The 16,479-nt window shown below is 32.5% G+C and overlaps 1 protein-coding gene across 6 annotated transcripts in view; it reads right to left on the reverse strand.

The window, feature by feature from the left end:
- Nucleotides 1-1,633: 1,633 nt before the first annotated feature.
- The window catches only part of LOC149905179 (uncharacterized), a 123,671-nt gene continuing 108,825 nt past the window's right edge, over nucleotides 1,634-16,479 (reverse strand). For 2 of the 6 annotated variants that reach the window (XM_090106020.1, XM_090106019.1), the window contains exons 6-13: nucleotides 9,065-9,223; nucleotides 7,833-7,889; nucleotides 6,729-6,795; nucleotides 5,189-5,712; nucleotides 4,884-5,076; nucleotides 4,475-4,647; nucleotides 4,023-4,392; nucleotides 1,634-3,844 (exon numbers count right to left, since the gene is read on the reverse strand). In XM_090106020.1, coding sequence (XP_089962146.1) covers nucleotides 3,384-3,844; nucleotides 4,023-4,392; nucleotides 4,475-4,647; nucleotides 4,884-5,076; nucleotides 5,189-5,712; nucleotides 6,729-6,795; nucleotides 7,833-7,889; nucleotides 9,065-9,223 — 2,004 coding nt within the window. In that variant the 3' untranslated portion in view covers nucleotides 1,634-3,383. The remainder of the gene's footprint in view (nucleotides 3,845-4,022; nucleotides 4,393-4,474; nucleotides 4,648-4,883; nucleotides 5,077-5,188; nucleotides 5,713-6,728; nucleotides 6,796-7,832; nucleotides 7,890-9,064; nucleotides 9,224-16,479) is intronic. The other 4 variants (XM_090106022.1, XM_090106023.1, XM_090106024.1 and 1 more) reach the window with 4 other exon arrangements.

Genomic DNA, 16,479 nt, shown 5'->3' on the forward strand with positions numbered 1-16,479 from the left:
TTATTTTAGTTTAATTGTACGAATACTAACGAGCTTTATGTTTTTGACATTAGTAAAGTCGTTTCAAACATGAAAGAAACTTGTAGGTAAAAAATGAGGCGTCTTTGCAGGCTGCAGACGAATTTTGAAAAAGTACTTGAAACGATCTTTAGCCCAACATCTCATTAGTGGAGGTTACTGACCTTTATAAGACAAAAGTATGCTGTATACGAAATGCAATGCTTAGTTGTGATCTTATTGGTTATTATGAAAGTTTTGCATACACTGTAGTCATTAAATTTTCATACAATTATATACGTATTAGTACATTTTTATTGCATATTTTCAGTACCTATACTATTTCTTTAAATATTTGACATGTACGTAGTACCATTATAGCATTTTTTATTGGCTTTTAACTCTACATAATAAGTATCTTCGTATTAACAGTATCTCCTTCGTATTGTATATGCGAAAGTAGAATTAATATTATACTTAGTACTTACCATATTTAGTACTATAACATGCGATGCCTGTTCGAAAGAGATGTTCTTCTGTAGTGTCCCTTTTCACTATTCAAAATAATCTTTAGACTCAATTATATGTTTTCTTTAAATACTAAATAGCATCATTAGGTTAATATTGGTGAATCGTGAATCTCTTGTATTGCCATGAATAAAGGAGCATCGAAATATTTACAATGGTACATTTACAATGGTTGGATCAGTATCAGAAACTCGGCATACATAAATATATTTTTTAAGTAGGAAAAACATGACATGTGTCTTGTTTTAATAAGAATAATATTAAAACATGGGATGGGAACATAATATTTGACTTCTAATAATTCATAAGAGTAGATTTCAAAGATTAAAAATAAACTAGGTTCAAATAAATAGAGGTACGGTACTATTTATACAATATATTTATAAATAAAATATTTGTTATTTGTAGTGATTTTTTTTCTTCTACTCACAATATTTATATTTAACTAGATGAAAAAAAAATGAATTGAACAATTAATGTTCAATTAATTTATTCAAATTACTAATTATATCTAGTATAATACTTAATAATGTAATAACAGTTACATATTTTGTTAGTGAAGCGATTATATCGCGAAAGCTATGAAATTTGAATGGTTCATTAAATTATAGTTATTTTAATAACCAATTTAATGAGTTACCATACTAGTTTTACGACTATTTTACGAGCGGCGCTCAAACAGTTTGCAGTTATGGCTGCTATTAGACATTAAATACATTTTTATTTGGGAAAAACAAAAAGTGTTTTACATGCCTGTCATTTTCAATTTTTTGTGTGGCAACTTTCAAATATTTTTGGTATGCAAAAGGTTAATTACAAATAAATTAAAACTTTGCGGACTATCTGTTAATAAAAATCGTTCAGATTTTTTAGTGTAGATTTTTAAATTATGCTTAGATTATCCTTCTGAATATAAAATTAAACTTATTCGTTGAATAACGTATTAAACTGCCATTTCAAAAATGTATTCTTCTTGCCCGTATTTGACAGTTTACAGGTGACATTTTAATATTATCGCGTAATACTTTATTGGACGGTTAAGTTTTAACCAAGGATTGAAAAATCGGGCCTAAAGTGAGATGTACAATAAAACAACTTCAAGTAAATTTTGGATATATTTATTTAAAATCCATGTTTGTAGAATTGTAAACTTACATAAGGTTCATTTAAAAAAATATAAACATCGCTACAAAAGTACAGCACTGCGAAATATTGCTAAAACACAAGTGACAAAAGGGATCGTTAAAATTAATTAATTTGCAATCTTACAACAATTAAACTGCAAATAAAAATCACTACTAAATAGCGATGAAACATATAAATAATATATATTTAAAAATTAATTTCAATAAAAAGTAAAATGTAAGGAATATACAATAAATGTCAAAGAAACATATTCTATCTACAATATACAGGTAACAAACATCTATCTATTTACATTTTAATTCAGACTAGTTCATGATTGAAAATGAAATTCATGAAGAGATTTTTACATTAAACGCTATAATATACCACGAAGGGTACAATGATTTAATATTTAAGTAAATTTTAACAGCCGTTTTAAAACAATGCCAATGTAAATAAATTTCGCATTTCAAATGCCGTAAAAACATGTAAACAATTACAATATTTTTATACATATATACATGAATTAATTTTATAGATGTTACACATGAAATAAAGAGCAGGTGCAGGTAGAAATATCCGTTTTTAATATTCATTACATTTATTGTAATAGCATCGACTATTTCTAATTAAACGTTGGTGTTTTCTATAAGATTCACAACAATTGTTCTAAGGGAACGACAAAAATCCATTGACCAGGGAAGAATTGGGCGAAATTTAAAATTTCACAATTCAACTACACTACACACGTATATACATGCGAGTTACCGCATAAAGCTCTCTTAAAATTATAAAGTCTCAACATAATAATTAACCTATCTATATCTGGTATATACAATTATTGCTATTAAAAGAGCGCTCATAACGCTCTTTGTAGTCAACCTTCATTGACATTTCTACCAAATAAATAAAAATAATATTAACGAAAATAATTAAGCGAATGATGGGAATTTAAAATTACTCTATACCAGAATTATATTAAGTTTCTAAATACAAGAAAGTCAAAAAGGCAATCTATGGAACAGAGAATAAGTAAGTACTTCATAAAGCAACTAAATCTAAAGTAATTGGCGACGTCGATACGCCTTCAATAAAGGGGAATGATACAGTAAATTTACGTCAAACTAAAATTATATTTTACTAAAAAAGTTTTACAACATCGGCATATTATTGTTTTATCAAATAAAGAATGAAACCTTTTATTTATTTCTGATTTTCATCAAAAGGTTGGAATAAAATATAAGTTGTTGTATGATTGACGTAACAATAAATACATATATCCAGATTAATAACTCGACAAAGCTTAATAGAGGTCATTCCAAAAGTTCAATAACAATTATAAAGAAAAATACATTAACGGTTCAGATTTGAGTGTCAGTCTTATCACTAAATCTATAAATGCGATATTTATCTAGGAAAACGTTCTTACGCCTCTGTATATCTATTTGAAAAATTTGATAAATTTTGTATAGTCAAAAAATCATATAAGAATCTAAAGAAAATGGCAGATTTGAGCGTTCAATCTTTCCCGTTATCGATCACACTACGGTATCAGTTCGTAGCGGTTCGAGCAGAATTTGTTGAATATTTTTCTAGTGGTTACGGCGTTCTTGTTCAGGAGTTTTATTTTCAGCTGATTCAGTTTCGGTATCAGTTGCGTAAGCGGGCGGCAGCGCGGCGTGCGCTCGCGCCCGCGCCGCGTCCGGGGACCGCGCGGGCGCGCCGGGCCGAGCTCAGGGACGGTGCGGGTGCGCCGAGCTCAGCGACGAGCTGCTCACCCCCGAGTCGCTGCTCTTCTCCGACACGCACGTCTCGCCGCCCGCCACGAACTTCACCACGTTCAACTTGTGGTCGGACTCGCACGTGTCGTCTCTCGCCCCTCCCGGCAGGCCACCGGTTCGCACGACCGCTTTCTCCCCGACCGTGCCCGGGTATCTTTCGATCCTATCGCACTCGGCGTCGTCAGGTTGCCTGCGGCGAATAGATCGCTTCGCTTGGGGCGCCGGTTCGGGCGGTCTATATGAAGGTTCTTCTGTCCGGTGGACGAGGGGAGAGGTGCGCACGCGCACTCCACCGACTCCGACGCCAGCTTCGTAACAGCCCGAGTCCCGTGGGAACTGACGTCGACCGAAAGGTGATTCTCCACCCTCAGAGCTGGATCCGCCTCCTTCTACCTCGCCATCACCTTCGCCACCTGGGAGTTATGATAATGTAACGCATAAATTCATTAGGTGTTGTCGTTTTCATTAGTCACTTATAAAATTGTTAGTATATAATTGTTTTCTGAAATTCCGTATTAGTAAGTTGTTTTTCTGAATTTAATATCTTTGGCTATAATATTCACGATACAAAAGATTAAAAATACTAATTACATTCAAGCTGGTGCAGCAGTTGTACAGCAGCGAGAATACGCGTTCGATGATCAGGTGTCATTATTCCCAAGTAGTCCAAGTCAGAAGGTTCAATCTCCTTAAAAAGTTCTATATCTTCATAACCGTTCCGCGCAAACGCTATAGCGTATTCGGGCAAGTCAATCCTTCTCAAAAGTTCCTCGACGGTTCTCGGTCGAGTTTCCCACAACCTCTCCCGACTCTTGCACCATTTTAACGTCCTCGACCTAGAGGCGTCTCTCTCAGAAAGGACTTCGACGTTGGCAAACTTAAAGTTCCCAACTTTATTATTGAGTACGCCCCGCCAGATACCGGATGCGTTCATGTTGATCACCTCAATGATGTCCCCTTTCTGTTGGCAAATAACAAATTTAAGTTAGATTTTGTTTTTTAAAGTTTAAAGCTTTATCTAATATCTATGCAACAATACTCACTTTATATCTTAAAGCATCTTTTTCGTATAAATTAGGGATGTAATCGACGAGTGCTCTGGCGCGACACAGCATCTGAGGTACCAGTAAACTTCGCCCGGCTGGACTTAATTCTATGTTTTCTTCTGCCGAGAGAGATGAATGATTACTACCAGCGCGAACCAATGCCTGCGTGCCTGTACATAAATATTTTATACATATGTGCCTACACTACAATTTGGAGTAAACATAATTAAAACAATAGTAATAATCAAAAATATTAGTGGAAAGGTTGAAAGTGTCAGTCGGTAAAATATAAATACATTTTTATACATGTCGATTGGGGCATTTGGATCATAGAAAAGAAAGACAACACTTATTTACAAACATTTATATTAACACAGACAAATAGTTTATCAATAAATCCACTCACTACTGCCTGATCCGCTGGGTAGACTTTCAAAAGAGCTATTAGAACACGGAAACGCTTGATCAGCACTCGTCCGCCTTTCGGAGCCTTCGGGACCCCTTTCTTGTCGTAATCTTGATATTTTTCTTTGTACATCTTGTCTAAGCCCTCTAACTTTTCCGACTAAGTTTGAAACTCCTTCACAATCATCAGCCGACTAAAATTATACACAGAAATATTATTTGGGAAATTTTGAAATTAAATGCGAAATGAATGGATACATTTATTTATTGGTCGATTTCATAAAGTTTTGATTTCAATTCAATTACCTTATGCACGGTTGCAATATGTTGTGAGTCAGTCTCGCTCTCTTGATCTTCGTAATCTGATGAGGCAGGCGATAACGGATCTATTCCTATTCGATAGCCTGACATTTGCCTGTAACCTCTCCTGGAATCCCGCTCGGATCGACTCGATTCTATCGATATGCCCGATAATCGCGATCCTATAGACTGTATGTCGGAGGCGGCGTAATCCCCGCTCTCCCTATCTCTCGATGTTCGCAGGGGTATCACAGTGGTCGGGTAGGGTCCACTCTGTGGAATTATTAATCCTCTTCGTGGAGCCCTCGCTAAGCTTATATCGCCGGCGCTTCTCAATGATATCACACCTTCGCCTCTTGGTTCGTTTCGGAGATTAAGCGTAAAACATACTCGGCCATTTTGAAACGTGGCGGCCGGGGCCCCACCACTCATGAGGAAGTCTTCGGGGTCACTTTCATACGGAGGTTCGTCGTACCAGTGCCCCCGGCCAGATAGTCCTCTCGCTTCGTCATCGTACATGTATGTGTCGTCTGCAAACGAGTGTCCAATTAGATCTGAGTGATATAACCCTTAATAATGCAAATAAAAATGTCCGTGCTAGCATAATTGCAAAAAAATTTACCGTTTAATGCCCTCCCACAAAGTTGCGGTTTCACTGACAACACTGCAGGTAAGCTGTGTACGAACATCGGAAAGCCGTGCGTGGTTGATGCAAAATATCTTTAAAAACATGCATTTAGCATTTCGACGCAAAAAAACAAAATATTGTAACTCATGATTGTGTGTGATTTCATTAAACAGTCGATTACAATAAATAATCCTCTTGAAATTGCTTCCAATAACTTTTATCGAATCAAAACTCGACTCATTTGAATGTATGATTGATGAAGTATGCACATCGAAAGCATTCCGGATGATTGCGATACCGAACGATAAATCAATGACAATATCAAAATAAGCATTCCGTCAAGATGACCAATAAATTAAGTGTCAAAACATCGTGCAAGCAACATGCTTCAAATTTATGATCTCATATGTAATTTCCATCTAGAAGCTTCGATATTTTGACCTTAACGAATACACATGGACATAAAGCAAATTAAATTCTGATGAAGTAATATCGATTCAAAATAAATTAAATAAAAGCTCAAATCAATTTTGAATTTAGAATGCATGAAAACATCTAGCTTGCAATAAGTATGTCACAACTAAACATCAAAAATGGCCAAAATTGGAAGCAACTAGAAAACATTCAGTAGACATAAATTTGTATAATTCCATCCAAATTTTTGTTGACCTGACGAACATAAAACCCATTCAGAATATTGAATAACATTGCGGCAGTATTGAACTGAAATATTCCCTTTTATCCAAATCTAATATGGTTAAAACAATATCATTCTCAATATGTATCAATACTGTTCGTGTTTGATGTAAAAATATTTCTCTCCCCTATTCTATTTGAATGGCAAAAAAAAATATTCCAATTGATTCATATATTTCAGATCAATAAGTACAATAAATTGTTAAAAAATGCGTCAAATACCTCCAAACGGCCCTCGCACCCCGTCTCTTCCCATATTGATAAGGCCGTGACGAATGTCTCTTAGAATCTGTGAAATAATTAAAAGCAGTTAATAATTACGAACAGAAATAATTAGCCTGTCAATGACAAATAATTTATTACACCAGCTTATCAGTATTCGAAATGAATAAATTAATTTTAGAAAACATCGTAGGCTACAACGTATGCAAATTATTTTCAGAAACGAATCATTAAGAAATAATAAAAATAAACCAGTATGGATATGAGCGTGGGTGTAAAGGCATCCCGCTAACGAGGTGCAATACAAGTAAAAACATAAATAAAAAGATTTTCACAAAACGTTTCGCTACATCGTGAACAGGACAATAAATATTCAAAGGCTGTAAAACGACCAATTCCACGTAAGTAGAAAAGTATTGAAGACATTAACTTAATTTATGCGTTTTTTGTTCGTGAGCGAACGACTTTATACTATTGAATGCGGTCTGTGCAAAATTTCTCATTAAAGTAATAAGAAGAAATTGTTATTTTCATTCTAAATTGTGTTTTTGTTTGTACTCACAAGTATATAGAATTAATAATTTTATAAATACACACACACACAAAGGATAATAAGATTATAAAACTGATGCATGTACTTCTTATATATTGCTCAAATATATAGCGTGTAAATATGCTTAGTAAAGGGCTTCAAAAGTTTTGTATTGAAGCGGTATAAGTTTTAACAGGCTTCGTCGAGATTAGGGCGCGATTAGTGAGAGTCCCTGCTCATATGTCTTTATTCGGTTATCCATTACTAAATCTCAAACGTAACTTTGTAAGCTGGGAAGAGTATATTTTAATTTTAAAACCTTATACAATCATTATTTCATTCAAATTATGTTTTATATTATTTTCCGGAATATACATCAAGTAATATTCTTTGAATTTAGTTTTCATCATTCAATTTCTACGTAAAAACCATAAATTTATTTGAATTTTAATAAAGACCTCTTATTTGCATGTAATTTTCAGTTGACTATAATATTTCAGAATAAAAACCATTTATTTCATATTATAAAGAAAATAGAGAAATAAATTTAAAATAAAGTTTTAACGAATTACCTCCTCTTGCTCTCTTGCCAGTTTGTCTTTTTTCTTCATAGCTTCTTGAACTTTTAACTGCAACAAGCACAATATTTCTTTTATTTTAACGTTCATGAAAAATAAATCTCGTACAATTTTGATAAGCGATATTTTTATATTTAACAATATAAAATAGTAACGTAAAATAAAAACGAATAAATAAGGCATTTCATGTTTTTCTCGTTGAGCAAACAATTTATAAATAAAGTAGAATACAGTACTACAACGCAAAAGCATTGTTTCCGAACTAAAAATTGCGAAATAAATATAAGTATTTTATGTAAAATTTATTTGCGTTTACATGCTGGATTGATCTATTCTTTTCACGAAGACGAGTGAGGCAAAAAATATATATTTATGTTATTTGGGGACCACGACAAGTGAAAAGAATAATATTAACTGTTTACTCGTACATATACACATTACACATGCACTCACAATTTCATAATTTCTAAAAGCATTTGGAAAACAGATCGTGCTGGATCAAGGATTAGGGGCAAAGGAGATTACAGTTTTATAAACAAATTATTCAGATACTTCATGGCAATGGTCGACGAGAGAATGAAACTAGAGCAATACAATCAGAATGCGGTTTAACATGTAAAGAACGATCCATTTTATAACAGTCTCGACGACAATCATACTCACTCGCCTTCTGCGTCATATACTTTTATATTTCATGCATCCCAAACTACAGTGCAATACGTGCTGTGCAATTCACAACCTTATTTTACTTATAAATACGAAAATTATGAAATAACATTTGACATAAATATTAGATAAGCCAAAATCATATATGAGAGCCACCTCCTATTCTTTGAGCATTCCAAATGTAGAAAACCAAAATGTAGACGATGGAAAAATTTTGAATTTTGAATTCCTGTTATGACTCTGTTGGCAAAAATGTTTCACTTTTAAAACAGTGTACATCTATGGTAATAGTGATCTGCTTTTTATTTTAGCATACATTTATATGCATCGCAGTGACTATGTGCTTTGCCACCCAGAGTATAACAGAAAGTTTTCCTGCTGAAATTTTGAATATTACTGTGTATTGTGTTTGCTTTATTTTTTAAATTAATAAATAAACTACCCAAATAGTTTTCTTGTCATTTAGGTAATTTTTCGATACAAATTTAACTTTTATTAATCTTTTAAAACACAAACACAGTAATTTGTAAATACATCCGAGCAGGAAAACCTTGGCTCACCCTATGTATAGTTTCTTCAAAGGTGTTTGGTTGGGCGGCAGTCATTTGAAAGAAGCGGAGGCGATCATAGTCTCTAGGGTCAACCATGGACCTTAGAGCCGTGTCTGGCCCAGGTCCGAGACCCAGGCCACTTTGTAGCACGCTGTCCGGAGTATCGACCTGGAGGAAATTACTTATTAAAATTACTTCACGGCTCCAAAACTATGATGATGCATCCTTGAACAAAATAAAGATGTCAGATAATGATAGTTTTTTTTGGCAGAAATTCCCATTTCAATAAAAATTAATAGCCATAAAATAAAGGTGATTAATTAGAACTATTTTAAGAGTTATCGCTCGTGAAAAATGTAACGAATTTTTCATAACAACGAAAAATATTTTTATATTAGATAACAACCATAACATGCGAGTATGGCAAAATATATTTTTAGAGCTTGTATTAAAACGTCAACATAGGCGATATTTTAGAAAAACGATCGAACTTTAAAGTTAAACAAAATTTTGAACATTTATCAACATCGCCGTTTCGACATCGACATTTTTCGGTAAAATATCCGAAAATATCAAAAACTCTTTTAAAGTTTAGATTTTCGAGTCACGATAAAGTTATTAATTGTTCAGAAATTTAAAGTTTTGTTCTTTTAATTATTTTACAAATAAATTGAAGTATTTACTGATTTTATAACTAAGAAACTTTTATTTCTTACGCTGCTAGGTTAAACAAAATACCTATAAGGATAGTAACTACATTTCAAGGAGTGTTATATAGCATTTTTTAGCTCCAAAAACTTAGATTTTTTTGGGAAGTAAATGACGTCACAGGGATCAGCTAGTCATGAATACTTCACGTTTTTCGCTCCCGGTATGTTGTAGAAAGATTGCGCTAAAGGAGCGGCCATTGTCGGACTTTCGTATTATTCCCTTATCAAGTGCGAAGTTAATGGGCTAGCTTTGTGCGGGCTATGATTAATTGATTTGTCCCAACAAAATCTCATTGTAATGCAAATATCCTTAGCTTTTTGCAAAGCGAGTGATTAATAGTGAAACCGATCTTTTGGCTATACTGTGCACTGCTTTAAAACTTTTACAAGCGTGAATTAACTACAAAAATACTTTAGCCAATAATGTGTTTGTTTTTATAAATTGAATATTATTTGAGAATTTGTAATACTGATTAATATTGTCTTGTAGGAAAGCATATGGACATACTACTGTATTATATTATAATATTAAGAAGTTAACACTGTTTGAATATTATAACTATGTAGATATAACATGATATAACTAATCATGTCACGGATTGACAGGAAACCTTACACGAAGTAGGTAGGTACACAATTTCGTATACAAATTGATTTTCTTGGAATCTGCTAGATTTTTATTAATAAATAATATATAATATATATAGTTGGATGGAACGTTACAATTAATTTTTATCTTATGCATAACAATAAACGACATAGTCATAGTCGAAATATTTATATGTACTAGTTACCTTTACTTTCATAATGTTTATATATTCTAACATTTATGTTACAACTTACAAGTTACGAATGTTAAATTTCTGAGCTATGTGTCCGTATATACAATGAACAACCTCGTAGACTAGCCAACTGAATAGCAGATAGTGTGAACACAAATACAAATAAATTCTCTATCTAATTTTCACAGACGTTTCACTTTCAATACGGTCGAAGGATTGCCGTTTTTTATTATACCTATTCCTTCGTTGAATATATATTTTTTTACGGAATTTTGCAGTTTAATTAGGTATAAGCGAATTTTAAAAACAGTTGCAGGAATGCACTTTTTCCTTCATTATAAACTTTTTAGGTCCCTTAATTTGAGTTCAAAGCCAAACCATACATACACTATATTTACTCAGCTGTGTTTAAATTAATACAAACTTTAATATAAATGCAAAACAGACGGATATACTTCTACATACAAAGAAAGTAATCTGTGTCATAACGTTGCTATGAAAATATTACCACAGTAAATGTGATAAATGCGTCCCGAGGTAAACTTTTGTAGTTGCAAAACTTTAATATCGCCTTCATTTTGTCGTTCCAGATTTCCTTTGTTACCTTTGTTGAATGATAACCGCGTTTCTTATTACGATGTTATACAATTAAATGTGTGCAAATTAAAATGTTAGCTAAATGTTACGAGATTTCAACAGTATCACTCACTGTTTTGAATGAATGAATTGTTGTTTAGGGCATTTGTTGTGTTTACATTGAAACAATTGCCCATTTTATCTATACTTGTTTAACAATTTAAGCCCAATTGATGGAATAAATAAACAATAACTTAAATGTTCCGAATAATTGTTATAAAGTATCATAATACAGTTTTAGTTTACGTAAGTTAACTTTGTTTGTACGCTACCTATGTGCTAGTTTTGTAAAAGTTTATAAATCCTGAATTAAGATAATAATATATCCCATAAACGGTAAGATGTTAAACGAATACAAGACACCAGTCACTGGACGGGCCATTTTGCTTATTGATTTCTCATTAACAGCTTTTTCGACCGACGCTTTCATTAATTTACTATTATTGCGGCTATCAATTCTGAAGAACATTCTGTTCAAATAACACAAAACCATGTTTACATAAAGGAGATTTGTAACTTCTATCATTTATTAATTTAAAAACTAATATGAATTGTAAACAATATTACTTTGCACAAAATTGTTCCATGAAATATCAATGTTATTCGAGAATAAAAAAAGTACATTTTAATTGTTGGATCAAACGCACAATTTGTTTCGTGATCGGATAAATTAACGTTATTTTTCCTGGTTGTTTTCTATTTTACCGAAAATAGAAATAATATTGGTGAGTTATGTGTCAGCCAGGATTAAAAATAAATCTATAAACCTGATACGTTTTTATTATTGTATTCAACACAATTACTAGAATTTCGTCCTTATTAATCACTTATATTTTCAGTGGCACTTTACATATATATATTATATGATATATTTCAAGTCCTACAGAATACTCAGGGAATTATTATCAAAGAATGCAATGTTAACAAAAAGATGAAGACAAAAATGTGTGTAATATACATTGCATATGCTTTACGAGTAACAAATGGGTAGATATCTTATCTCTGTAATCGGTTACAAATTCATAAACTGGTCGTATCTATTGAGTGATCTCCTACAACAAAACGGGTGTAACAGCAGACAATAGTGTTATCGTTACAAGACCTTAGTTACGAGGCGCATAATGTCGGGAGCCACGCAGCCAATATAAAGTTTTATTACCTATATCGTGGATCTACAGCCATAATGCTTGAACAGTATCCCGCAAGACGTTAGCTACAGGGCAAGGTGCCAATGCGAAAATTTAACTTCAACATCAAGTAGTACTATAAAACTTTTCCGTATAATAGGCACATTGTATATGTCAATAAAACCGATTGCCAAGACCATTTAGGGATATCGTCTTTTATGTTTTTGGGTCTTACTTTATATTCTCGTGTAGTCGTATGTGAGAGTGGGTAGCTATTCAGGTATACTATGTTACTATTTTAAACTATATTGTCGGAGCAAATTCGATAAAATAGTTCGAGAACAATACCTTGAAAATGTTATTTCTGACAGATTGTATGTGTATGTAAAACCTATTAGCTTAAAGCTTTAATATCAAAGTTAAAGCTCTTACTTTTTTTACTTTGGATAAACTTAATTTAAGATCATCGTAATATAATACTAGAGTATTTTATAAAGAGTGACGTCTATTTAAGGTCTATTGTATTAGTTTCTATCGTAGGTTGATTTTTGTGATATGCAACGTTATTATCAAAACACCCACGCGAGTAGAGACTGGGTGATAAATAAGCAAGATTTATGGTAGTAAAGGTGTACTATTACTATATAATTATATCGACTTTGTACAAATAAATATTCGTTATGATTACATACTCAATATTTTACACTTTTTGATGTGGATATTAACAATATAAATTACAAGTCAAACATTGCTTCAAACAAGCCGTAATTCACACACACATATGGACACTACATACTTTGATAAATAGTAAAATATATAAGTCTACAGTTTGTTCGGCGTTCTGTGTTTTTTCCGCATTAGCTAGATAACACCAATTGGATACCCATAAAGCATTCCTAATCCCCTAATCACAGCTGGACAAGTCCCGCCAATGGCCGAAAAAAGCAACTCCTGACAGAGCTAATCCTAAGTGCAACTCGGCCGATAAGGATTACACTCCCGCCCTAATGGCCTTATCCCTTCTCCCAACAAACGACCATAACTCAGACGCCGTCTTGGCTCAGCCGACTTAACTTTGGCAGCCGTCATTTCTCACTCGCACGCGGCGACGTACCCCAACGGTAGATTAATAAATATAGGTGGCTGGAAAAATGTAGCACTTAATTCGAGCGAGATGAGTTGCGTATACGTTGAGTTCTTGATATTTATGGCCTTTCTTTGTGTTGCATGATACATTCCTTTACTTGGGTTTATGGGACTTGTTTGGATGAGTTCTGTTCTTGTTTCGGCTTATGAATTTTTAGTTATGTATATTTAATGTATATTAATGGAAAACCTAAAATACCTGCTATTTATGCATTACAACTTCTTATATGTACTGTACAAATACAATAAATATCCTTTAAAAATAATATACATTGTTGAAAAAAAAACACGTAAAATACCCAAATACTACCACAGAACAGCACATCTATTTAGTCGCATGTCAGACTTAAAAGAACATTTTTCAACAATAAACGTTCCCAATTAGAAGCATGTACAAACGCGATGTCGCGAGCGAATTCACTAGGACGCTTATCTGACGTGTGCTATCTAGTGGCATTCAAACTCACGGCCAGACGACTCTCATTACAACCATAGTATAGTCTCTAGTCTCTTTATACTATGTTACAACGGTGTAACCGAATCTTAGCGAGACATTTTTCATACGTTCCCTTTTACCCTATGCACTATTGTCCCCAGCGACGCCGGTCCTTCTTTGACAGACACTCATAGCAATTAGTATGACGCCACTGACGCGTCGCTACGTACGAGTGACGTGACCAACATTTCGAGATTTCGCTTTATTTTTATGCAGTAGGCGTAGTCTCGACACATTAGTCGACATCGATCTCGACCGAAATCGGTCGGTAACTAACGATTTTCAGTAACTATAGTATAGACCTAAAAAATTTAGTGTTGTTTTTCCAAGAAATTTACCTTGATATTATGTAATATATAGTAAATTAAAATTAGTTAAAATTTTTCGCATTATTACAAATACAATTGCATATGAAAAAAGCACATGTTATGCACAAAAAACATGGCAGTTAATTTAATTTTAATCAAATTCGATATTTTTTTATATCAATCGTTTAATTAATGTTCTATTTATTACATATTCATGGAATCCAAAATTCCATGTATGGCAATCTCCTTATTTACTTTTTTGACATTTGACATCAATCAATCAAAATAATATTTCTATCAAAATAAATATAAATTTTGTGTTTTCAAGAGGATAATTTATATAAAAATCCTATAAATCTATTGGATAACAAATATCCTAAGAAAATATCAATCTGCGTTATGTTTTTATATAGTTAAAGCTATTAGTTTTAGTTTAGTAATATTTTGTTGTTTGTGAAGTGCAATAAAATTCTAATCAAAAGACTCTAAAAGCTCTACAAGATAATTCTGCTCAATTCGAAGCCTTTCGAGAAATCTTTAAGACATCATAGAAATTGACGGAACTAAAACTAAGGACGGAACGGATAATTTGTATCACTTGTATTTTTAGCTTGTATTATTATATTATATTATGTGCATCATTGTATATTTTATTACAGTTAATAAGCAAAAGATGAATATATGCAATTGATTTAGCGGTTCACGGGTAATTATTTATGTAATAAATATAAATATTTATCTATAAATTTTATAATTTACAGATGAACAAGTTACTAGAATTATGTTGATGAGAAATGATGGTTTTGAGCCAACTACGCTATTATAAACTGTTAAATTAAATTTTTCTAATAATTTTTTTTCTTAATTCGATCGTTTTTTATTTGTATTCATCTGTATAATTTTATTATCCTAGAAGTTCAGAAAGAAATTAATCGAATATGAATGCAATAATTTAGGCTGAATAAATGCAGACAGCAGTACACTACATATTTTAATATTTATTTAATATAATATAAGAGGCTTCTTAACATTTTCAATAAAATTTTGAAACCATCTTAAAAATAAAACATTATTTGTTTATTTTATTTTAATTGCAATAACATTAAATAAGAGAAAACAATATTGCGTTAAATCGTGTAGCATCGGAAGTGTGAAATATCTTTTTTATTATAAAATTATAATAATCTTTAATTTTTCCGACATTATCAACCGTATCTACAAACCCACACAAACCGTAAGGCCCTTCTCCCATTACGATACTTCTAGAATACGATACTCGAGTAGAATACTTGCTCGCTGCCCGATGCTCGCATATTATGCGACTGAAAAATGACTAAATTCATCATTATTGTGCCTCGTTTTTGTAGACGGACGCTATGTCGAACGATTCCAGTGACGACGTAAAAGTAGGAAGTAGGTACTGGATTCATCCATATATTGAAAGAAACATAAATTGTAATAAGATTTTTTTATCTTTCTACCAAAGAGATACGCCCGAAACGCGACGCAAAAGCGACCAATTAAACTAGTCGCGGACGTGTAGGATACCGGTAGCGTAATGGGAGAAGGGCCTTCGAGATCTTGTCGAGATCAAACGTCGGTATCATAACGATTGACAATGTCAAAGAATAATTTGTTTTGACAATATTCGAATGTGTTGCAAAGAAATGATTTTCCAAATCCATGAAATCTATATTTTATTTATTTTTCATATATCTACGGATTTGAAATAATGATGTTATTAATTTAGATAAAAATACATTAATACAAGGCTATTATTATATAAATATTTTGACACATTACGGAAAGTTTTGTGAAGAATAAAAATTATAAACATATATGTATCCATTGTATACTTCCATCAAATTAGGGAGAGGTATTAAGCGACATCATTTTCATTGCTGAAGACGGGACTATAAATTAGTTGTCGATAATTACCGACTAATGTGTCGAGACTACGCCTACTGGGTTAAATAGATAGGCTATGTTATGTTAGAGTTTAACAATTTGTATGCATATGTTGGGAGCTTGATAAGACGTTTTTATCTGGGAGTTTAATCGAATTGGCACTCTTATTTCCTTGAAAGAAATTTCCTCTTCAATGATATTGCAAACTCGACTTTATGTTTGAGTATAAAAAAATTGAATGTAAGAGACATTTAAAATTAAATTTTATCGCATCACAAAAATAGTTTTATTTGTAAAAATTCAGTTCTGAA

The sequence above is a fragment of the Colias eurytheme genome, chromosome 10, assembly GCF_061535395.1.
Source record: "Colias eurytheme isolate Ceu_HAF_F1 chromosome 10, ilColEury1 Martin Lab GWU primary, whole genome shotgun sequence".
Taxonomy (NCBI): Eukaryota; Metazoa; Arthropoda; class Insecta; order Lepidoptera; family Pieridae; genus Colias; species Colias eurytheme.